Raw genomic sequence first — 24,688 nt, 5'->3', positions numbered from 1 at the left:
TACTTGGGTGTGTGTGTGTGTGTGTTAAGTGCCGTCAAGTCGCTTCCGACTCATGGCGACCCTATGAATGAAAGTACTTGGATAGGGGATTACCAAGGAAGTCTAGGGTTGCTAAGCAGAGGCAGGCAATGGCAAACCACCTCTGTTCATCTCTTGCCTTGAAAACCCTACAGGGTCACAATAAGTTAGCTGTGACCACACAGCACTTTGCACACCCATTTGTTTGTAATTTTGTCCTGTTTTCCTGACCCGAAACAGCCCCAGGGAGTCACTATTTGCTTGTCGGGAAAACTTAATATGTATGTATGTATGGATTTATTTCTATACTGCCTCTTCAGAGGCCGGCACAAGGCGGCTTACAATTAAAACCATATGACTGTGTTAAAAACATGTGTGGAAGAAAAAAGAGGGGAATAAAACCCAACCTGAAAACAGAAGCTGGGTACCCAAGGATGGGTAGAAAGAAAGAAAAAATATATGTATATAAATACTGAAAATATAATTTATTAGAAGCGCTATGTAAAGGTTAAAAACATTTAAAAACATTAAAATAGCACAATGGCATTTCCTAGGGTTGATCTCTGTAACCACATACCAAATGTGTTTCGGCCTATTGGGCCTTCATCAGTGGTTAATTAAAACACATGTTAAGCCTGCACACATTTACAGAAATAAATAAATAAATACATATACAAACAGTTCAAACCCAACCAGGCATGTGTATAGGTTGTAAAATCTATTACCAATTACTCAAACATCTGGTCAGATTGGTTCTAGTTGTAATACTGGTTAGTATATGTCTCTCATATACTATGTGTGCAGATATCAACCTAGTAGAACACTGCTTCTACGTAGTGAAATAGTAAAAAATCAGGTTGGCCTTGCCATCAGGCAGGGGGAGACGGCCTTGCCTCTGGAGTAGGGTTGCCAACTTCCAGGTATTAGCTGGAGATCTTCTGCTATTACAACTGATCTCCAGCCAATAGAGATAAGTTCCCCTGGAGAAAATGGCCGCTTTGGCAATTGGACTCTATGGCATTGAAGTCCCTGCCTCCCCAAACCCCGCCCTCCACCCTAAAAACCTCCCACCGGTGGCAAAGAGGGACCTGGCAACCCTACTCAGGAGTTGGATTTTGGGGTCCCACTATAGGACAGCAAATTGTCAATGTTGTAGTTTCTCACTGTCATGCCATGGGGGCCTCCACTGCCATATTCTGGCCCAGGCACCAAAATATCCGAAGACATCTTTTTCCACCCCAGCACCTGCTCCTTGTAATTGGTTTTAAATTTCTTCTCCAGTTTTAAGCTGCGCGTTTCCCCAAGAACCCAGCGGACGTAAAGCCTGGAGCCACGCAGCTGACGCCGAGAAACCCGCAGGAGAAAAATATTTCGCCCGGCGGCGGTCTTAGCGGCGGTCACTTGCAAATGGACAGACTCTTCACCTTTTAACCAGTGGAATGGAGAAGGTAGCCCCCAACAATGAGAGCCAGCCTCTCACCTCGAAAAAAGGGGACTGTAAAGAAGGGGACGATTGTGCGGAGAACGGGCATCTCCTCAAGGGCACCAAACCTACCCTGCGCCTGAGAGAGGACGGGCACAGAGCCCAGCCCAGCCAGGGGGACAAAGGGGCGACGAGCCAGATCTCCAATGGGTATTCTTTGGCTCAGAGCCCAGGAGACGGGGTGGAGGCCTCAGCCGGGGTCCCCTGCCCTGCCACGACGACCACCAGCACAGCCTCTCCCACTTACAGGATAGAAGTCCGGCAACAGCTGGAGGAGAGAGAGACCTGGAGCAAGAAAATGGACTTTCTCCTCTCCGTTATTGGCTATGCCGTAGATCTGGGCAATGTTTGGCGATTCCCGTACATTTGTTACCAGAATGGAGGAGGTGAGTCCCTGTCTGTCTAGGGCTTCCAACTCCAGGTTGGGAAATATCTGGAGGTTTGAAGGGTGGAGCCTGGGGATGGCAGTTGCCATCCTCCAGGTACTAGCTGGAGACCTCCTGCTATTACAACTGATCTCCAGCCGATAGAGATCAATTCACCTGGAGAAACTGGCTGCTTTGGCAATTGGATTCTATGGCATTGAAGTCCCTCCCCTCCCCAAACCCCACCCTCCTCAGGCTCCGCCCCAGAAACCTCCCACTGGTGGTGAAGAGGGACCTGGCAACCCTAGATGGCAGGGTTTGGGGAGGGACCTCAGTAGGGTATAATGCCATGGATAGGGCTGTCAACCTCCAGGTAATACACATATATGTACACAAAAAGTACCACTGATGCACTGGATAAGAAAGTTTTATGTGGTTTCAAAAAACGTGGTTTCCAGCAAAAGATTCCAGTTATGCAACAAAACAATTTATACAAGTTGCAACTATGCAAGTTTACAAGGTTTCGCAAATGTTATCCTTGTTTCGCTAATCGCATGAGCTTCATCAGAAGTCTGTTGCTGCTGTACAGGAAAATCTTGACTTTGTGATTTTGCTCCTGTTGCTTTAAACCAAAAATTTCAAACAAAAATTACATGCATGAATACATTGAAACTTAACATCAGTTTTTGTGATTTAACCTTAACACAATTCTAACTTACCCAGGCAGATTAGTTATATTTATAAAGGCAGACCATGCTGTTTTGTGCACAAGCCTCTTTTCCGCTGGTCTGGGATAGCCAACATTCACAGTTACCATAAATCTACTCACAAATTGACTGCAGCTGTTCTCTTAATTATGTCCGTATCTCACCAGAGCTTTCCTATACTCCTCCCTTACATCAGAGTTGTGACGCCTTACTGATATCTTTTTTAAAATTCCACCCAAGTAGTACCATTTCATCCTCTAACACAGTCCAAACTATATAACAAACAATGTATACATAGTTACTCATTTTACACATCTCACAGAAATAGGGTTGCTAGGTCCTTCTTCGCCACCAGCGGGAGATTTTTGGGGCGGAGCCTGAGGAGGGCAGGGTTTGGGAGGGGAGGGGCTTCAGTGCCATAGAGTTCAATTGCCAAAACTGCCATTTTTCTCCAGGTGATCTGATCTCTATTGGCAGGAGATCAGTTGAATTAGCAGATCTCCTGCTACTACCTGGCAGTTGGCAACCCTACACAGAAACGATGATAAATCTAACATTGCATTTAAACCTGTTGGTTGAATGGTATTCAATTTATGTATGTAAAATGCCTCTTGTTGATGCAACCATTCTAACACATTTACTTTATTATATTTGAATTTCTCTTTTTAAAAAATGAATATGCACACAAATGTTATATCATCTGGGTTATGTTTCATATCTAGAAAATGTTCTGTGAGTGGTGCCTCTAAGATTTGATTTTTTATCCTCGACACATCCTCCAAGATATGTTTCTTAACAGGGCGTGACATACTACCCACATACAATTTTTTATAAGGACAAGAAATGACATATATCACATTGCTTGAATTACAATTCGTAAAAAAATTGTAAAGGTTTTCTATATGTGCCGTTGGGATGTTCAAAAGTCTTCACAGTCGTAGCATATTTGCACGCTGAGCAATTACCACATTTGTGGTGTCCTAAAATAGATTCAGTATGAGGTTCTACCTGTTGGACGTCAGAATGTACCAAGTAATCCATCAATCTCTTATTTTTTTTAAAGCCCACAGTTGGTGGTTCCTTACACCTTGGAACGTAACTAATTAAGGACCAATATTTCATGATCACTTTTTTAATCTTATGACTAATTGGAGAAAACTCCACCTCCCATGTAATCCTTTGTTTAGGCTCTTTCTTCTTAATATTAAACAAATCCTCCCTTTGTGTTCTATCGGCTTTCCATCTAGCTATCTTAATGACCTCCCATGGATAATTCCTGTTTAATAGTTGAATTTCAGAGGAACGTGCTGCCTGTTTATAATCTGAATAATGCATACTGTTTCTTTTAATCCTCAGAAACGGTCCAAATGGCAGATTGTCTTTTAAATGCACGGGGTGATTTACCTGCAATTTATATTTGGAAGATAACTAAGATACCATTATTGGTATACAGGACTGAGATTTTTGTACTGTGAAAAATATTCAATGTAACAGTTTTGTATATGTATGTTATGTGTATGTGATGTGTATGTTGTACAATACAGTCTTTGTTTAGCTATACTAGGTGTATAGATTATCTGTGTCAGATTTTGAATAACCTCCAGGTGGTGGCTGGAGATCTCCCGCTATTACAACTGATCTCCAGGCGACAGAGTTCTGTCCCCCTGGAGAAAATGGCTGCTTTGGCAATTGAACTCTATGGCATTGAAGCCCCTCCCCTCTCCAAACCCCACCCTCCTCAGGCTCCATCCCGAAAATCTCCACCCTCTTCAGGCTCCACCTAGAGCTGGCAACCCTAGTAATCTGGAGATCAGTGCTAATTCCTGGAGATCTCCAGGCTCTACCTGGAGGTTGGCAACCTTATTCCCACCAGCTATCTCTTTGCCTCCTCTCTGGGCTGAATTTAACAGGCTTCTTTCATTGCAGGGGCTTTCCTCATCCCTTACACGATCATGGCGATCTTTGGAGGGATCCCTCTCTTCTACATGGAACTGGCCCTGGGACAGTATCACCGCAGTGGATGCATCTCAGTCTGGAGAAAAATCTGCCCCATTTTTAAAGGTAATCGTAAGGGGCGGAGGGGGGAATCCCCCGTGGCCCCTGCGAGGCAGCGGACGGGAGCGTGCTGCGTGCCTGCCGGCCTCCCGTCCTTGTCCCGGGGTGTGGGGCTCAGTTTCTGTGACTCTCCCCAGGAATCGGCTACGCCATCTGCATCATCGCTTTCTACATCGCCTCCTACTACAACACGATCATGGCGTGGGCCTTGTACTACCTCGTTTCCTCCTTCACGGAGGAGCTGCCTTGGACCAGCTGCACCAACCCTTGGAACACCGAGAGTTGCACCAACTACTTCTCCAACAAGACCATCGCCTGGACCCAAAACTCCACCTCCCCTGCCGAAGAATTTTACACGTAAGTGCATGTAAGTGGAAGCAGTCGTACCAGGAAAGGTGGGGTGTGGGTGAAGAGGTGGGGTAAGCCTAGGATTGCCAACCCCAGGTACTAGCTGAAGATCTCCTGCTGTTACAGCTGATCTCCAGCCGATAGAGATGAGTTCCCCTGGAGAAAATGGCCGCTTTGGCCATTGGACTCTACGGCATTGAAGTCACTTCCCCAAAGAGAGTGTACCATTCTCTTCAGGCTCCGCCCCAAAAACCTCCCGCCGGTGGCAAAGAGGGACCTGCCAACCCTAGGTAAGCCTCTGGGCCATTATAATAGGTAGGGTTGCCCATCTCCCACTATTACGATTGATAGGGTTGCCTGGTCCCTCTTCGCTACCGGTGGGACGTTTTTGGGGCGGAGCCTGAGGTGGGCAGGGTTTGGAGAGGGCCTTCAAGGCCACCGCTTTTCAAGTTGGCCATCATTATTCCCAGCAGCTGGCCAACTACCCTTTCCAATCTCACTCGTCCCCCTGCGGTAACCTTTGAACTCAAACCCGGCACTGTCTTGCCTCTGCAGTTCACCAGCTCAGTACTGGGCAAACTCATGTGCGGAAATAAATACATGAGTTACAGGGCTCAAGGTACCTTCTCTTAGAGGAGGATGCTCGCTAGACGTCTGCATGAGTCTCTGCTCTGGCCTTGCCCCTTCCCATCAGCCTTTGAGGAAGGTGGTCATTCTTCCCCCATCTTGGCATCGAATGAAATCGGAGCTCGCCGAGATTCCCGAGAATGAGCTGCCCTCCGAAGAGGCGACGGCTCTCTGCCTGAGTCCCCGCTCTGCGCTTGCCTCTTTCCAATCCAGAGGCACAGAACGGAGACTTGCAGGGAAGGACACGGTGTGGGTCTCTCTGAGGGCAAGCCTTTTGAGGTATGTCGCGACTGCTCATAAAGGGCAGGGGGAGGCATGCCCAACGGAGGCGTCAGTCCCCTCTCTTGGCATCGCTTTTGGCCAAGACTGACAGGTCTGCCAGAAGTTAGCCAGGCCTAGCTTGATGACTCCAGACCGTAGCTGTCTACACTGCATGTGTTAATTGAATTTATGGCTTCATTGTCTCATATTACCTATGTGCCATAAAAGATGATTACCTCATTTCTGATGATAGCTACAGTACCAGTCCGACGAAGGGTATCGAAACGGGATACTAGCCAGCAGACCTGTCTGTTATATTATCAACACTTTTGCTTTTTGCGTTTGCTCATTATTTATATACTGTAATATATACTGGAGACCAAGTCCTATGAGGAAAGGTTGAAGGAGCTGGGTATGTTTAGCCTAAAGAGGAGAAGACTGAGAGGGGACAGGATAACCATCTTCAAGTACTTGAAGGGCTGTCATATTAGAGGAGGGTGCCGAGTTGTTTTCTGTTGCTCCAGAAGGTCGGACCAGAACCAACGGGTTAAAAGTAAATCAAAAGAGTTTCCATCTAGACATTAGGGAGAATTTTCTAACAGATAGAGCGGTTCCTCTGTGGAACAGGCTTCCTCGGGAGGTGGTGAGCTCTTCTTCCCTGGAGGTTTTTAAGCAGAGGCTAGATGGCCATCTGTCAGCAACACTGATTCTATAACCTTAGGCAGATCATGAGAGGGAGGGCACTTTGGCCATCTTCTGGGCATGGAGTATGGGTCACTGGGGTGTGTGTGGGGGAGGTAGTTCAGAATTTCCTGCATTGTGCAGGGGGTTGGACTAGATGACCCTGGTGGTCCCTTCCAACTCTATGATTCTATGATTCTGTGTTGTGCAATTTATTTGAAACTTTGTCGTTACTACTATTTTGAAAAAATTACGAGTAGCTACAAGTTATTAGATAAACCCCTCCCCCCCAAAAAAACCAGTAGATGCAATATAGGAGGAGTCATTGAGGGTGGGAAGAGACATTCAGCAGTGGTTTGCACATTTTTTTCTCTGAAATCCAGTTCCTGCCACCTTTTCATACCACGCCAAACCATCGTGCCCTTCCCGCTCCTACCGGTAATTCTCCTAACCCTTCGCTTGAATGAATCGAACCACCCAATTAACTCGAGGGCAGGTCTGCTGCTAGCCCCCTCCCCTCCTGCGACCCTGACCCAAGCCTCTTTCCATTTCAGCCGCCATATTCTGCAGGTGCACAGAGCCAACGGCTTGGACGACTTGGGAGGGATCAGCTGGCAGCTCACCCTCTGCCTGCTCTTCATCTTCACCATCGTGTACTTCAGCGTCTGGAAAGGGGTGAAAACTTCTGGCAAGGTGAAGAGTGAGGCCAAGGGCGGGATGAGGAGTTATGGGAAGGAGGGGGTCTTGTGGCCGGAAGGCAAAGGGCTCTTTTAAAGGTGGGTTTTTCAGTGGCTGTTTCCTAAAAATTGTCAAATTGCTGGTTCTCCCCCCAAATAGTAGATGCAATATAGGAGGAGTCATTGAGGGTGGGAAAACAGGGGAGCAAAGGGGTTAAACCTGCTCCCATTATGCTATTGCCCCACTGCAGATCACCCCCACCCCCAGCTGCTTATTTTTATTTTTGTGTGCCGTCAAGTCACAGCTGACTTATGGCGACCTCAGAAGTGGTTTGCCTCCACGTCATGACCCTGGTATTCCTTTGGACGCTGCCCATGCAAATAGCAACCATGGATGACCCTGCTTAGCTTCTGAGATCTGATGAAATCAGGCTGGCCTGGGGCTCTCCAGATCAGGGCAGCTGCTTAATAAGTTGGAATAAGCCTCAGGAGGTCCATTCATGGATCTCCCAACGTCATCTCCAGTTTGCGTTCCAGTGGCGTAATCCAGTCCAAGAGTGCAGCTTGTCATTTTGGCTTCAAGCCAGCCAATGGCTCTGCCCTCCTTTCTAGGCGATACCAGGCAGGACTTTTCCAGATGCAAAGGTTGTCAAGCATCAGCTGTGCAGATTCCTCACACCTTAAACCACACATGAAACCTCGGCAGCCGGCCGGCTACTTGGCCCTGGGCCCCTGTCTACCCCAAGGGAGATGGCAGGAAAGGAAGCTCAGACTCAGGGAACCCTGAACTGCCTCCTGGTGGTGGGAGGCAGGCACCTGGCACAGAACACAGAGGGCGCTTTCACACATGCCGAATAATCCACTTTCAATGCACTTTACAGCTGGATTTTACCATGTAAAACGGCAAAATCAACTTTCAAACAATAGTTAAAGTGGACTGAAAGTGCATTATTCGGTACGTGTGAGAGCCAGGTTGCAGAGGAGAGTCCCAGCTCTCTGAGTCAATCTCTGCTCCCTCCCACTGGGGACTTTGGGGGAACAGTAAAGCAGGAGGGGGCTCAAAATCTGTGCCAGCTGCTGTCCTGTAGCAGACCTGGGAAACCTGATCACACTCCATTGGGTATTACTAAGTTTTGGATGTGAGGGCGATCTGACTGCAACATCTGTCACCCCATTGATCACCAGGGTCGATTCGGCTGATCTGGCTGGCTGGAGGTGGGGGCTACCTCCCTCACCGCTCCATGTGTGTCCCTCCCGAAGCTGCGTGCTCGGTGGAAGAGGACGGCCATCCCCGCTAGAAGGAGTGTACCATTCTCCTCCTCCTTCAATACGATAGCTGCCCTCCCCTGCTGGAAACCTCCGAACAAGCTCAAGGTCCATTTGTAGGAATCACTTAGACTGTACTTGTATTCCCAGCGATGTATTAAGAGTTTGAAAACGTTATAAAAAATACTGTTCACACTTTGTTTGGCCCCTTTAGCTGTGAAGACGTCTTCCAACCATTTATAAGCCGTGGTATCCAAAAACCCTTTTAAAGCGATGTTTTTTATAACATTTTCAGACTCTTATCGCTGGGAATACAAAGTGCGGTAACCCCCTTAGTTTCTCATTTGCCTGGGGTGTCTTGGAGATGCCTCCCTTGAAAGAAAGTGAGCAGATGTGAGGCTTGGCTTCCAACCTGGGATTCCATATTTGAACACATGAATACATGAAGCTGCCTTATACTGAATCAGACCCCCTTTGTCTATCGAAGTCAGCATTGTCTACCCAGACCGGCAGCGGCTCTCCAGGGTCTCAAGCAGGGGACTTTCACATCACCTGCTTGCCTAGTCCCTTTAACTGGAGATGCCAGGGATTGAACCTGGGACCTTCTGCATGCCAAGCAGATGCTCTACCGCTCAGCCACAGCCCCTCCCCTGGCAAGTCCACAAGAAATGCAACATACCTGCCCATGCTGAGTACACCAAAAGCCAATGTTGCAAGCAGACAATGAAAAGAGAGGGACCAAAAAAAATCAACTGTTCAAAGGCCCTGCCTTGTATCAAACCAATGGAGGAGACCACAGGAATGCAAGTCCTGTTCTGTAGAGGGTAGGCAGAGTCATGAACATACATGAACACATGAAGCTACCTTATAATGAATCAGACCCTTGGTCCATCAAGGTCAGTATTGCCTGCTCAGACTGGCAGCGGCTCTCCAGGGTCTCAGCTGGAGGTCTTTCACATCTCCTACTTGCCTAGTCCCTTTAACTGGAGATGCTGGGGATTGAACCTGGGGCCTTCTGAGCCACTGCCCCTGCCCATCTGTCAGAGGAGCCCCAGGAGGTGAACTGGGCTGAGGTGAAACCTTTCCATGTTGCTTGAGAGCGTCACCTGCATAACTGTGATCAGCTGTTTTCCTTGGCCAACTCGCTTATTCTTCCACTAGGTTGTGTGGGTGACCGCCACGTTTCCTTACATCGTCCTCTTTATCCTGCTAATACGGGGTGCCACTTTGCCGGGCGCTTGGAGAGGGGTGCTCTACTATCTGAAGCCCCAATGGCACAAACTTCTTGCCACTGAGGTAAGGAAAAACCACGACAACTGATTGACTTTTGCAGAGTTTCATGGCAAAAACATGCTGTGTTTTTAAACCAAATTACTCCACTTGCCAGTTTTCAAGGTGAGCCGGGGACCCCCTCCTGAGCACTCCACACACCCCCCGGGACGTTATACATGAACACAAGAAGCTGCCTTCCACTGAATCAGACCCTTGGTCCATCAAAGTCAGTATTTTCTACTCAGACCAGCAGCAGCTCTCCAAGGTCTCAGGCAGAGGTCTTTCACATCACCTACCTGCCTGTTGCCTTTAACTGGAGATGCCGGGGATTGAACCTGGGACCTTCTGCATGTCAAGCAGATGCTCTACCACTGATTCACAGTCACAGATACTCTGCTCTTAGTGACTGTCACCAGAACACTCTCCCTGGTCTTTCTTTATCCTCACAAAAGTCCACACATTGTGCAAGCATTTTTGGCAGACATTTCCAGCGGAGCCACTGCGGTTCAGCTGGGGCTCAGTTCAATTCACCTGAGCCTTTAACCTGCAAGGAACATACACTGTGTGCAAGTGCTCATGTCCCTGAATAGTTATGAAAGTCTTGGATGGGGGAGAAGATCTCAGTCCTTTAAATAATAAAAAAGCACCTAATACTGAGATTACAGGTTGTAATATTTGCCAGCCGGCAGCCTCCTGGCTGATACGAGGGAGTTCAAAGAAGAGGAAATGAAGACACACAGTTCTCTGATAAAGCCACATCTTCAATAAGGCCCATAAAAGTAATAAAGGGTGTTGATAGTGTATTGAATATATCTGAACAGAGAAGAGAGCCGATTGCAATCTCCGTGCTGCCTGCCCATCCGTTAAGCCTCTGCACGCTGCCACTTGTTAGAAATTAGGACGATCCTCTAGGCTGGCCAGAGATCTGCCCCCAGTCCAGAGGGCCTTGGGTTTTGGAAGAGGCTGAATACATCAAACCAAGACTAAGATCCAGAGTGTCTTTAGGAACCTCCAAAGGCAAGGAGATTTTGACACACACACTCCTTACCATGTCACCAGCCCCACATAAACATTCGGAGAAGCGTCTGCTGTGTGAGAAACACCAGGCCAGCCTCAGCACCCACTTGGACACATGCATCTCGATGCCCAGTTCTTTAGATCTGAGCAAGCTGGCAGGTTTCGCTTTTCCTTGGACAGAAAGGGTTCTGCACTCGTCTATGTGCGTGATCATGGGAAAACCTGGCAATCAGGATGAGGCTGCCCATGCGGCAGAGGAAGATTGGTGATGAGGAGGGCTTGGAAGACGTGCAGAGGGCCAGGTGAGGGTATTGGGAAGAAGAAGAGTTGGTTTTTATATGCCAACTTTCTCTACCACTCAAGGGAGAATCAAACCAGCTTCCCTTCCCCTCCCCACAACAGACACCCTGTAAGGTAGGTGTGGCTGAGAAAGTGTGACTAACCCAGGGTCACTCAGTTGGCTTCATGTGTAGGAGCGGGGAAACTAATCCAGTTCACCAGATTATCCTCCACTGCTCATGTGGAGGAGTGGGGAATCAAACCCGGTTCTCCAGATCAGAGTCTACCTCTCCAAACCACCGCTCTTAACCACTACACCACGCTGGAAGCTGCAGGCAGGTGCTGACCTTCTTTTCCCTCTCTGATTCCAGCTTCTGCTCCAAAGCAGGCATCTCCCGCTGGATCAGACAGAGGAAACGGAGCAAGCTCCGGAGTTACAGAAAGGGCTTAGATACAAGTTGGAAGGAGCAAAGGTTCTCCTTCTGCACTCAAAGCTGGCGTGTGGCTTTCTATAACGGCTTCCTCTGTTTTTCAGGTGTGGGTGGATGCTGCGGCGCAAATTTTCTTCTCTCTCGGCCCAGGATTTGGGGTCCTCCTTGCCTTTGCAAGCTACAACAAGTTTCACAACAACTGCTACCAGTGAGTTCCAGACAATCTGCAACGTGACTGAGCAGAAGCGTATAGCCCGGAGCGGTGAAGCTCCACAGGGGCTCTGGTGCACATTTGGGCCTCTATGCTCTTCAAGGCTTGGAAACGTTGTCATTCATAGAATGGTGACAGCTGGCACTGCTTCCCTGAGTCTTGGAAAGCTGGATATGGTTTCAGGTTCAGATACAGGATGTTAAACATTTTAAATAAATAGTAAATCCCAGGAGCAACAATCCCTGGGTTAGGATTTCTTTAGATGGGGGAGCCCTTGAACACTCATGGGGCTTTTGCAGAATTTGCTTCTTTCTCAAAAATGCAAGCCGAGGGTGAGAGGAAGCCGAGAAGCTGCCCTAGAAGGCAGCAAATCTGCCACCCCACATCAGTAGAGTCCAATTGCCAAAGCGGCCATTTTCTCCACGTGAACTGATCCCTCTCAGCTGGAGATCAGTTGTAATAGCAGGAGATCTCCAGCTAGTACCTGGAGGTTGGCAACCCTACACATCAGCTATTCAGAGGAAGGGTAGGATTGCCAGCCTCCAGGTGAGGCCTGGAGATCTCCTGGAATGACACCTGATCTCCACACGACAGAGATCAGTTTTCCCCCCGGAGAAAATGGCTGCTTTGGAAGTTGGACTCTGTGGCATTATACCCCGCTGAGGTCTCTTCCCCAAACCCCACCCTCCCCAAACTCAACCCCCAAACCTCAATGCCTTTCCCAACCCGCAGCTCCGCACAGCTCTTTTTCAGACTCTTCCAAACACAGAGATCAGTTCCCCTGGAGCAAATGGCTGCTTTGGAGGGTGGACTCTATGGCACTATACCCCACTCTATGGCACTATACCCGCCTCCCTGCCCAGCCTCCCCCCCGCCCCCGCAAATCTCCAGGAATTTCCCAACCCAGCATTGGCAACCCTAGTTGATATGCTTTTTCTTCACGGGGATAGCATTCCGGGGAGTTTTTACCATTGCTTTCCTTGGGGCTGGAGAGAATTGGAGCTCTCGTTCAAGTCTTAATTGACAAAACGTTTACCCAGCTTTACAGGACCCAGGAACAACACCCCCTCCCCACTGGGCAGCAACTCATTTCACATTAACTCTCCCCCCCACCCAATCCAACCAGGAGAGGTTCCTAGGACAGCAGTCAGCCTGTTGCTGCTGGGGAGGGGGGTGAGAGGGTGCACTAGGGACCCCTCCCATTCTCAGCTGGGCCATTCTGCTTTCACTGCAGGGACGCTCTGATCACCAGTGCTGTGAACTGCATGACGAGTTTCATGTCCGGATTTGTCATCTTCACCGTGCTCGGATACATGGCCGAGATGAGGCACGAAGAGGTCTCGGAGGTGGCCAAAGATGCCGGTAACCCATTCCCTTTGCTCCCTCCCATGTACCTGGGGATGCTCATGTGGCCGCAGCTCCCTTGCCCTACCTGGCCACTGTGAATACGGCTGCTGACCGTCAGGCAGAGCTGGCTTTCTATGTGCGGATGAGACGGCACACAAACATCCTCTTTGCCTCTGGTTGCTGTTAGCCATCGACACATCCTTAAAGCAGGCAGCTGGATTCTACTCAGCTACTGCCTCTCATTAGAACTGGTGCTACAACTATACAGGCAGACCAAATTCTTTTGACACTGCCCTTCTTCTTGCTGACTGCTTTAATGAAACTACCCTTAAGGTGGCAAAATTTTGTGCGTTGGCATGTCTACCAATGCAGAAGAAGGTAGCTAAGTATTATTAATTATTAAATTCATCCTTTTATTAATTGCACTCCTTGTACAGATATTTATGTGTAATTAAATGTATTTTTGTTAATATCCAATATGCATATGTGTGTGTGTATATACACACATACATACATATATATATGTGTGTGTGTGTAAATATATATATATATATATATATATATATATATATATATATATATATATATATATATATATATATATATATATATATGTTTATGTCTGTAATTTGGAGTTGCACTTAGTAGCCATGTATTTAGATCAGGCAGTTATCATTTTATTGTAATAATAATATCTGATAGTTTTAACATGGGTTTTTTTTGTGTTATGTCAGATTTAGCTGGTCTTTGACTGTAAATAAACTGAATGGAAATACAACTGGTGCTAAAGAGGTCCTGCAAAGGTCTGCAGGCAAGACAGGAACACTTGCAGGGCACAGTGATATGTTAGGATGTTGGGAAAGGTTTCTTCTCATTCAAACCAGCTTTAGTTGTGGGACATTATCCCGGCTGGTGGGTCCATCTCCCTACTTGGAAGTCAACCCAGCTGAAGGACAGGGGCCGAGGGATGTCCAGGCACCATGCAGGATTAGACAAGCAGCCATCCTCTTTCTAGCTGGCCCTGCCTCTGAACATGGCTAGCTGGTACCTTCCAGCAAAAGGCAGAGGTCACCCAAAGGATGGGAGACGGTCAGCCAATGAGCCACGGAAGGGCCATGACTAGTGGAGGATTGCCAATTGGCACAGAGCTATCTAATGCAGTTTATGACCTCCACTTGCAACGGCACTCTGATGTGGATAGCCAAGGCTACCCTAATCTCATTAGATCTTGGAATCTCAGAAGGGTCACCCCTGGTTAGTGCTTGAATGGGAGTCCAGGGTTGCTCCACAGACTCTGTTTGTCTCTTGCCTTGAAATCCCTATGGGGCTGCCGTGAATCAGCTGCAATTTGATGGGAATTCCCACCACAACTGTCCGCAGCAGGCATGATATAAGCCTGCGCCCACAGATCCCCAATGCACAGGCCCACAAGGCCGGGTTGGGGCCGCTGACTGGCAACAGCAATCTCTGGCAGACGCCCAGTCGAGTTAGCTGTGTACACTTCCTTGTGGCTCCCTGTAACTGCTGGGTTTCTAGTTTGAAAAGTGGGGATGGGGGGGGGCAGGTCCGTGGCCTCTCCTAAGCATGATCTAATTGTCGGTTGGCAGGACCCAGCCTCCTCTTCATCACCTACGCAGAAGCCATCGCCAACATGCCCGCCTCCACTTTCTTTGCCATCATATTCTTCCTGATGTTGATCACGCTGGGCTTGGATAGCACGGTAAGCACGGCAAAGGGTGCTGCTGATGGCAACAGAAGTGCTGGGGAAAGGCAGCTTGGGGCAGGGGAGGGCTCAGTGTGGAGTGGTCCTGAGGGTAGGATTGCCAATCTCCAGGTGGTGGCTGGAGATCTCCTGCTATTACAACTGATCTCCAGGCGACAAAGATCAGTTCCCCTGGAGAAAATGGCCACTTTGGCAATTGGACTCTATGACATTGAAGCCCCTCCCCTCCTCAAACCCCACCCTCCTCAGGCACCACCCCCAAATCTCAGGTATTTCCCAACCCAGAGCTGGCAACCCTATCTGAGGGCCAGGGAGAGGAGGCCTCGTTTTCCCTTGAGGCTGCGTAGGTATCCCTTGACGCTGAAAAGAAAAACCTTGCCTGCCTTCAAGAACGTGCGGAGCTTGAGAAGGTGCAGAAAAGAGCAACCAAAATGATCAGGGGACTAGAGCAACTGCCCTATGAGGACTGGTTCAAATGCTTAGGGTTGTTTAGCTTGGAAAGAAGGCGGTTAAGGGGAGACGTGATAGAGGTCTGTAAAATTATGCATGGTATGGAGAGAGTGGACAGAGAGAAACTTTTATCCCGCTGTTATAATACTAGAACACGGGGTCATCTGCTGAAGCTGGAGGGTGAGAGATTCAAAACAGGTAAAAGGAAGTATTTCTTCACACAACGCATAGTAAAAATGTGGAACTCCCTGCCCCAGGATGTGGTGATGGCTGCCAACTTGGAAGGCTTTTAGAGGAGGAGAGGGCTATCCATGGCTACTAGTCAAAATGGATACTCTTCATGATGCATACCTATTCTCTCCAGGATCAGAGGAGCATGCCTGTTCTCTATTAGGTGCTGTGGAACACAGGCAAGATGGTGCTGCTGCAACCGTCTTGTTTCTGGGCTTCCTGGAGGCACCTGGTTGGCCACTGTGTGAACAGACTGCTGGACTTGATGGACCTTGGTCTGATCCAGCATGGCCTTTCTTATATTCTAACTCTGGGAAGAGGAGCACTGACATCCTTCCCCTTCAGTGACTCCTGGATGCGCTTTCTCAGTTTGCAGGCCTCGAAGGAGTGATCACCGCAGTCCTGGATGAATTCCCACACATCTGGGGCAAGCGCCGGGAGCTGTTTGTGCTCTGTTTCATTGTGATCTGCTTCATGGGCTCGTTATCAACACTGACCTTTGTAAGTCGCTCACGTACTCCGAGTCTGGCGCTAAGCACCGTTAATGGGGTGTTTTGCGGGACACCAAAACAGCAGCAGGGGTCAGCGATCTGGGCCCCGGGTCCTCTTGCCAGGCGCTAAAGGACTTGATTTCAAAACGTTCTGATTTCACTAACCAAAATGTATCCTTAAGTGGCAAAATGTTTGCAAGGTCGGAAGGGTGTTCCAACCCACTTAGCACTGCATCACTCAAAGTACAAAGCCCGCTTCCGAAAGGGGGGTTTGGTGTTTCAAACATTGGGTGCTGTTACCGATGGCAACTGATTGGCTCAGGTGCCAGTCTGGGCTAGAGACTGAATGTCTGGCATGGCAGCTGTATGGGTCAAACACAGACTTTATCAACAGTTCCTCCCGGGTCTGCAGGTTTCCTGTAGTGGGGGAACCACGGTTCCTGCTGGAGGCGCCGCTCCCTTCTCCTTTGGCCAAGGGCTGCTTTGAGCTCCCTTCTCTGCCAGAAGGGACCAGTCTCCGGAGTCCTTCTCACAAGGGAGGAAATGGAAAGGCCCCTTGGATGATCTCATGCAAAGCCCAGGAGAAATGCCTCTGCATTCTGCTTCGTCCCTTTTTGGAGAGCCAGCGTGGTGTAGTGGTTAAGAGTGGTGGGTTTGGAGCGGTGGTCTCTGATCTGGAGAACCGGGTTCGATTCCCCCACTCCTCTACATGAGCGGCGGAGGTTAATCTGGTGAACTGGATTTGTTTCCCTGCTCCTACACATGAAGCCAGCTGGGCGACCTTGGGCCAGTCTCTCTCAGCCCCACTTACTCACAGAGTGTCTGTTGTGGGGAGGGGAAGGGAAGGCTATTGTAAGCCGGTTTGATTCTGACTTAAGTGGTCGAGAAAGTTGGCATATAAAAACCAACTTCTACTCCTTTTTCTGCATGGTGGTTGTACTGGATGATGCAGAGGGAAGTAGGGAGGGAAGCCAGCTGGGAAATAGGGGTCATTAGCAGGTGTGTGGGGGAAGGCTTGGCTTGAGCAGGTGTTGGAAGGGCCAGGCTGATTTCTTCAACTCCTAGCTTCCCTGCTGGGGACCCGAAGCAATGCTGTGATTTCTTTCCCAGGGTGGTGCTTATGTAGTGAAGCTCTTTGAAGAATATGCCACAGGTCCAGCCCTCCTAGCCGTGGTGTTTCTGGAATCCATCGCGGTGGCTTGGTTCTATGGTGAGTAAGGCTGCCAGGTCCCTCTTCGCCGCCGGTGGGAGGTTTTTGGGGCGGAGCCTGAGGAGGGTGGAGTTTGGAGAGGGGAGGGACTTCAATGCCATAGAGTCCAATTGCCAAAGCGGCCATTTTTCTCCAGGTGAGCTGATCTCTATCGGCTGGAGATCAGCTGTAATAGTAGGAGATCTCCAGCTATTACCTGGAGGTTGGCAACCCTAATGGTAAACCTTCCTTCCCATTGGCTGTGATGGCCAGCCACACTGGTCTGTCGTCCCTGCGAGAACCCACAGCTTGTGAAGCAGTGGGATAGTATATAGGACAGGCTTTGGCCAGGAAACAGAGGCACCTCTGAGTATCTGGCTTTGGCCCAGGGGAGATTTGCATCTGGCCTGAAATCCCTCTGTCTCTTCTCAGTCCCCTTGCTCCTTGCCAGCATAGTGTTGCGGTTAAGAGTGTCGGAGTCTAATCTGGAGAACTGGGTTCAATTCCCCACTCCTCCACATGAAGCCTCCTGGGTGATCTTGGGCCAGTCACAATTCTCTCTGAACTCTCTCATCCCCAACTACCTCACAAGGTGTCTGTTGTGGGGAGGGGAAGACGATTGTAAGCCGTTTTGAGTTGCCTTATGGTAGAGAAAAGCGGGGTATAAAAACCAACTCTTCTTCCTAATTGTCCACTCTCCTATCTCATTGACCTTGGGAGGTGGTAAGTGTGGTGTAGTGGTTAAGCCAGTGTGGTGTAGTGGTTAAGAGCGGTGGTTTGGAGTGGTGGAGTCTGATCTGCAGAACCGGGTTTGATTCCCCACTCCTCCACATGAGCGGCGGAGGCTAATCTGGTCAACTGGATTTGTTTCCCCACTCCTACACGCAAAGCCAGCTGGGTGACCTTGGGCTAGTCACAGCTCTGTTAGAGCTCTCTCAGCCCCAGCTACCTCACTGGGTGTCTGTTGTGGGGAGGGGAAGGGAGGGCAATTGTAAGCCAGTTTGATTCTCCCGTAAGTGGTAGAGAAAAGTCGGCATATGAAAACCAACTCTTCTTCTTCTTCTTAAGCTCGCCTTCCCTGTAGGTTTTTAAGCAGAAGTTTAGCTGGCCATCTGTCAGCAATGCTGATTCTATTACCTTAGGCCGATCATGAGAGGGAGGGCATCTTGGTCTTCTTCTGGCCATGGAGTAGGGGTCACTGGGTGTGTGTGGGGGAGGTAGTTGTGAATTTCCTGCATTGTGCAGGGGGTTGGACTAGATGACCCTGGTGGTCCCTTCCAACTCTATGATTCTATGCCTTTCAGTGGCTCCAATCGGTTGCCAAATTGCCTTGTGACCATGCCCGTGAGGAGCCAGCTGATGTTGTCCTGGAAGTCTGTGTGCTTCCTCTGCTGGGGAGAATGCCGAAGGGTGCTGTGAAACTTGGACGCTTTTGTGTGCACTGAACCCTGAGCTGGTGCGATCGGGGCTCTTGCCCCACTGACTTCTCGTTGGCTGAATTCGTAGCAACATGTGGCTAACTTTGGCCCCTCCCCCTCTCGTTCTGCAGGTGTTGCCCAGTTTTGCAGTGATGTGAAAGAGATGCTTGGATTCAGCCCCGGTTGGTACTGGAGAATCTGCTGGGTTGCCATCAGCCCCCTCTTCCTCCTGGTGAGTCTTCCGGGAAAGCCGAATCCCTGGGTGGCTGTCCTGCTCGTTGGTGGGATCTCCAGGGGGGAGATTTCCTTTGCGAACCGGCGCTGCTTCCTTTCATGAAGCACACTTTATGCTCAGATGTTGTACGCTTCAGGGATGAGGCCGATGATGCTGAGCCAGTCTCTCAATTCAGTCCCGTGCTTCGAATGAGGCTTCCTCGTGTGAATTAATAATCCCGTGATTCACGTCTAGGGTTGCCAGGTCCCTCTTCACCACTGGCGGGAGGCTTTTGGGGTGGAGCCTGAGGAGGGCAGGGTTTGGGGAGGGACTTCAATGCCAAAGCAGCCATTTTCTGCAAGGGAACTGATCTCTGTCGGCTGGAGATCATTCATAATAGCAGGAGATCTCCAGCTAGTACCTGGAAGTTGGCAACCCTACTGTGGTGGCTCACCTCTCCCGGTCCGTTGAGTCGTTTCTGCTGCTGAACGGAGACCCCTGGGGACAAAGCTCGGGCAGCGCTCCACCTGCCTCATCTGTTCTAGCCCAGCGGAGCATGTTCACCTGTGGGGCAGCGGGCTTCCTGTTCACTGACCAGGTGTTTACCAGGGGCAGCTTCAGATGAGATGGATCTCTGCACCCTAGCCAAGATGTCCTGTTAGGAGAGGGGCTAGAAGAAGCAGACAGCTCAAGAGGCTGAATTGTTCTTTCTCTCTTCCACCTTGGCCTTCTGCTAGCAATGCCCCTGGTCAGTAAAGCCAGCAACATCATGGCTGTGAATCAGCTTGTCCACTGTACTGTTAATAACTAAAAAACCCAAAAAAAAACCAAGCTCCAATTTAGGGTTGCCAACCTCCAGGTGCTAGCTGGAGACCTCCTGCTATTACAACTGATCTCCAGACGATAGAGATCAGTTCACCTGGAGAAAATGGCTGCCTTGGCAACTGGACTCTATGGCATTGAAGTCTGTCCCCTCCCCAAACCCTGCCCTCCTCAGGCTCCTCCCCAAAAATCTCCCGCCGGTACCGAAGAAGGACCTGGCAACCCTATGGTGGCTGGAGATCTCTAGCTATTACAACTGATCTCCAGACAACAGAGATCAGTTCCTCTGGAGAAAACAGCCGCTTTGGCAATTGGACTCCAACCTCTTCAGGTTCCGCCCCAAAATTCCCACCGGTTGAGAAGAGGGACCCGGCAACCCTGTACTCCGTGGGAAAATGTATTTAAAGCAGATGGGAGTTTCAAAAGTAGAGTGTGATCTACTTTAGAGTTAGGGTTGCCAACCTCCAGGTGGTGGCTGGAGCTCTCCAGGCAACAGAGATCAGTTCCTCCAGAGAAAATGGCTGCTTTGGCAATTGGACTCTATGACATTGAAGTCCCTCCCCTCTCTAAACCCTGCCCTCCTCAGGCTCCACCCCCAAAATCTCCAGGAATTTCCCAACCTGACGCTGGCAACCCTATTTAGAGTGTAGGGAAGTCTGCTGTTCAGAGGGCCCAAAATGCCCTTGGGGGCGAGTTTCCAAGCCCTTTGATAGGTACAAAGAAAAGCATTGGTCCCTGCCTATTGTTACCATTCTCTATGGTGTATTTTGGATTCTTCCGGTTTCCTTTTTCTTTTCTGTGGCCCTTTTTGTTGTTAATTTTTAAAATCTAATTTTTAAAAAGAAGCAGCCCAAGGAGAAAAAGCATCAGGAAAGCCAAAAGGTGATCAGTTGCTCTTGAGAATACAATTTGCAAAATGGTTGGAGAAGTAGCTGTGGTCCCCTTTGTAAGATTAAAAAAAACAAAAGCCTGCCAGAAGTTGGAGCTGCAGCCCCGCGGCTGACCTGGCAAACCGGCTGGGCCATTTGCACTGTTAAACCAGTCTGCCAGTCCCAAATTAGCTCGGGCTGCCTTTGCACTGGAGTTCATGCTGAGCAACCAGCAAGAAAGGAGCGATCTAAGGTTTATTGATGGCAAAAACCTGTCTCGGTTTCAGAGCTGCCCAGTGGATTGAAAACAACCCCGCTGGGAGGATTAATGAGTGCTTAACAAATATCCATTTTATTACTCGGCGAAGAAAAAGTATAAATAAAAGGATACCGTAGCCACCTCAAACATTGACACACATGCACACACACCCCTTTTTAACTAGCCTGAAACAAATTAAACGGAAAGGGGAAAGGGCCTGGTTACTTGGCAGATGTGAAGTAGCTGGGGAAAGGGCCACCCTGGGATGTGAGGAGAGATTGCCGAACTCTCATTCATGGAAGAGTTAAGTGGCTGGCCAGCCTGTAGGGTTACCAACTTATTTTTCTGGGTCTAAAAACAAGGTAAAGGTCCCCTGTGCAAGCACCGGGTCATTCCTGACCCATGGGATGACGTCACATCCCGATGTTTACTAGGCAGACTTTGTTTGCGGGGTGGTTTGCCAGTGCTTTCCCCAGTCATCTTCCCTTTACCCCCAGCAAGCTGAGTACTCATTTGACCGACCTGGGAAGGCTGAGTTGACCTTGAGCTGGCTACCTGAAACCAATTTCCGTCGGGATCGAACTCAAGTCTTGAGCAGAGCTTGGACTGCAGTACTGCAGTACTCTGCGCCACGGAGCTCTTCTTTCTGGGTCTAGTCCTCCAAAAACCAATTAGCCTTGAGTCTGCTCTGGAAGAAAGGCTGGTTCATAGGGTTGCCAGTAGGGTTGTCAGGTCCCTCTTCGCCATCGGCGGGAAGTTTTCGGGGTGGAGCCTAAAGAGGGCAGGGTTTGGGGAGGGGAGGGACTTCAATGCCATAGAGTCCAATTGCCAAAGCGGCCATTTTCTCCAGGGAAACTGATCTCTATCAGCTGGAGATCAGTTGTAATAGCAGGAGATCTCCAGTTAGGACCTGGAGGTTGGCAACCCTAGTTGCCAGGTCCCTCCTCACCACTGGTGGGAGGTTTTTGGGGCAGAGCCTGAGCAGGATGGGGTTGGGGGAGGGGAGGGACTTCAATGCCATAGAGTCCAATTGCCAAAGCGGCCATTTTCTCCAGGTGAACTGAACTCTATCAGCTGGAGATCAGTTGTAATAGCAGGAGATCTCCAGCTAGTACCTGGAAGTTGGCAACCCTACTGGTTCAAGAAACGCTAAACAAGCAAGTGCTGTTGGGTGCATCATCCAGTCAGCAGTTTTGCACAGCTCTGGCTTCTTCCCACCTGCCCCAGAGGTCAGCTCTCTCTCCCCATCTCCTCTGTCTTAACAATGCCCTTGGAGGCGACTGCCTTCATCTCACCTGCTGGACCCCAAGCCTGTGAATAAACACTTGTGATTCCCTGCAGTTCATCATCATCAGCTTCATGTCCAGCCCAATGGAGCTCCGGCTTTTTGACTACACGTACCCTTACTGGACCATGGTGCTGGGCTATGGCATCGGGACCTCATCTTTCATCTGTGTTCCTGCCTACATGGTTTATCGGCTGGCAGCCACCCCGGGAACACTTAAAGAGGTATCAGTCTTGCACAATGACTATGTACTGTGGACACACACCCCTCCAAAAGTTCGCATTTAGTTTTGTCCTCAGTGGGGTCCTGGGTGAGGGTCTTGTGGCTGTCGGGCAGCATGGTGTAGTGGTTAAGAGCGGTGGACTCTAATCTGGAGAACCAGGTTTGATTCCCCCACTCCTCCACTTGAGCGGTGGAGGCTAATCTGGTGAACCGGGTTGGTTTCCCCACTCCTACACATGAAGCCAGATGGATGACCTGGGCCAGTCACAGTTCTCTTAGAGCTCTCTCAGTCCCACCTACCTTACAGGTTGTCTGTTGTGGGAAGGGGGAGGGGATTGTAAGCCAGTTTGATTCTCCCTTAAGTAGTAGAGAAAATTGGCATATAAAAACCAACTACTACTACTCCTTCCCTGACTTTGTTCTCTGTTCTTGTGTTTTTTCCAAGTGTCCTCTTTTACAGCCCAGTTCTCACCCAAGCTGGTCAGATGTTCTGACACCTTTCATAAGGTCTTTGAACAGCTGGCATACAGTAAACACTGGCAGCTGCAACATCAGTGTGTGTGTGTGGGGAGACAGCTGACATGGTCCTAGAAAAATCCAGCTGGCACTGGATATACAGGGCCCGGATTGAAAAGGTCGTTTGCTTTTCACAATTAAGCCGCGGCAGTAAAAATAATCACATATTGGATTTCTCATATTGAAAACGACGGCTGCACATTATGTTGTGTGCTCACAAATGGAACTCCCCACTCCCATCCATGTGCACAGTGAAGGGTTTGTGGGAAAGGTTTTGTGTGTGTGTGTAAGGGTGTGTGTGTGTTCTTCTGCTAATTTAAATAGAAGGAGCATGGCTGGACATAAGGGATCTGTCCCTGGTTCCCCTCCCTCCAAAGAGTATGTGTGAACCCTTGCGGGAGGGGGGGTCAGTGAGGAAATGTCACCAGCCACTGTGTCACCCTCTAAGCTCCTGACATCCTGGCCTTTCCCCAACCTTTATGAATAACTCCCCAGAGCAATCAGTGCCAAGATGATACTTGATGTAGTCCACTAAAAACGAAGAACAAGCAACAGGTGTTACAATATGAAAGATGGATAAATGTGGCCAGTGGAGTTATTTTTGTTCAGAAAGGACTCTGCCCCCCCCCCCAAAAAAACTTAATTCAACCTAAAAGCAGCTCTGGTTGTGAGCCTTTATAACATAAGAAAGGACCTGCTGGGTCAGACCAAGGTCCATCATGTCCAGCAGTCTGTTCACACAGCGGCCGACCAGGTGCCTCTGGGAAGCCCACAAGCAAGACGACTGCAGCAGCATCGTCCTGCCTGTGCTCCTCTGATCCTGGAGAGAATAGGAATGCATCGAGACTAGTATCCATTTTGACTAGTAGCCATGAATACCCCTCTCCTCCATGAATAGGTCCCCTCCCCTCTTAAAGCCTTCCAGGTTCGCAGTCATCACCACATCCTGGGGCAGGGAGTTCCACAATTAACTATGCATTTGGGTTTGCGCCCCACCTGGCTCAGGAGCTTTGGGGCAAGCGGATATTGTGATGCAGAAGGGCATCCAATTCAGTTGCCCTGGGGATGATGGAGGCACTGATCCAGATGTGGCATGATACGGTGTCCTGTGATTATGACTGTGTAGTGTGAGGAAGAGGAGGGAAGAAAGCACCAGGTCTGTTTTCTGCTCTCCTCCACCCCGGTTATCCTACCTGAAATACTTGCTCTCTGACTCTTGTTTTCCCCCCCTTCTTCCCCACAGCGTATTCTGAAAAGCATTACTCCAGAAACCAACACAGAGGTTCCCCTTGGGGGCATCCGAATGAACGCAGTTTAAGCAGCCTTCCCATTTTGGTGGGTGCCGGGGAGGCGAAGGGGGGAGGCAAGCATTCGCTAGGACCTCGCCTCCCGTCGCTCCTCTCTTCTCAAGAACTGAATATCCATCCGGAAGAGCAGCAGGCTGACCTGGGCCAGACCTCCGAGCCTTCCCCACAAAGAAAGACTGGCTGCTCCCTTCAGTCCCCAGTAGTGCCCTGGTTTATTTTGAGAGTGCGTGTCATGTGAATGAACATCAGCGCCTCCCAAAGTGGGTGCGGGGCCGTCTGGCTGCATGCCTCCATCCAACACCCGTTGCAGATTAGGATGATGTTTAGAGCCACCCGTCTGTGCCCTGTTCTCTCCACTCTCAGTAGTGTGACCCTGTTGTCTTTGCTTCTAAAGATCTCAGTATTTTCAACCGACATCTCCCCCTCCAAATAACCCCCCAGGAAAAACCAACACACGCAGTCCCACTAGTCATCCTCCGTCCAAGTCATACAGTTTTCCTGCTTGAGTAGCCTGTTCCAACTCTACAAGGGGGGCATGACCAAAATGCCTACCCGACAGCTCTTGCTAACCTCTGTCGTTTCAGACTGCAGGCGAGAGACTGTGCACTTGATGAGGTTCTCCATAAGAGGGGAAACGCCATCCTTAA

At 49.5% G+C, this 24,688-nt stretch overlaps 1 protein-coding gene across 1 annotated transcript; it reads left to right on the top strand.

Moving 5' to 3' along the window:
* The first annotated feature begins 1,457 nt into the window (after positions 1–1,457).
* SLC6A4 (solute carrier family 6 member 4) lies at positions 1,458–24,052 on the top strand. Its single transcript, XM_056865232.1, has 13 exons — positions 1,458–1,887; positions 4,500–4,634; positions 4,766–4,985; positions 7,100–7,238; positions 9,650–9,784; positions 11,592–11,695; positions 12,933–13,060; positions 14,653–14,765; positions 15,819–15,950; positions 17,051–17,150; positions 18,679–18,779; positions 22,053–22,220; positions 23,978–24,052. The coding sequence occupies exons 1-13, from the start codon at positions 1,458–1,460 to the stop codon at positions 24,050–24,052; spliced, it is 1,980 nt and encodes a 659-aa protein (XP_056721210.1).
* Positions 24,053–24,688: the final 636 nt, after the last annotated feature.

This window comes from Euleptes europaea, chromosome 19 (assembly GCF_029931775.1).
Source record: "Euleptes europaea isolate rEulEur1 chromosome 19, rEulEur1.hap1, whole genome shotgun sequence".
Lineage (NCBI taxonomy): Eukaryota > Metazoa > Chordata > Lepidosauria > Squamata > Sphaerodactylidae > Euleptes > Euleptes europaea.
Note: the sequence above shows the minus strand (reverse complement) of the source record. Positions and strands in the feature narration are given on the sequence as shown.

Bases quoted from the DNA above. Each gene is read 5' to 3' on its own strand.
- SLC6A4 (XM_056865232.1), top strand. From the start codon at position 1,458: ATGGAGAAGGTAGCCCCCAACAATGAGAGCCAGCCTCTCACCTCGAAA. The intron at 4,635-4,765 runs GTAATCGTAAGG...GACTCTCCCCAG, and splicing joins AATCTGCCCCATTTTTAAAG to GAATCGGCTACGCCATCTGC. The intron at 9,785-11,591 runs GTAAGGAAAAAC...TCTGTTTTTCAG, and splicing joins ACAAACTTCTTGCCACTGAG to GTGTGGGTGGATGCTGCGGC.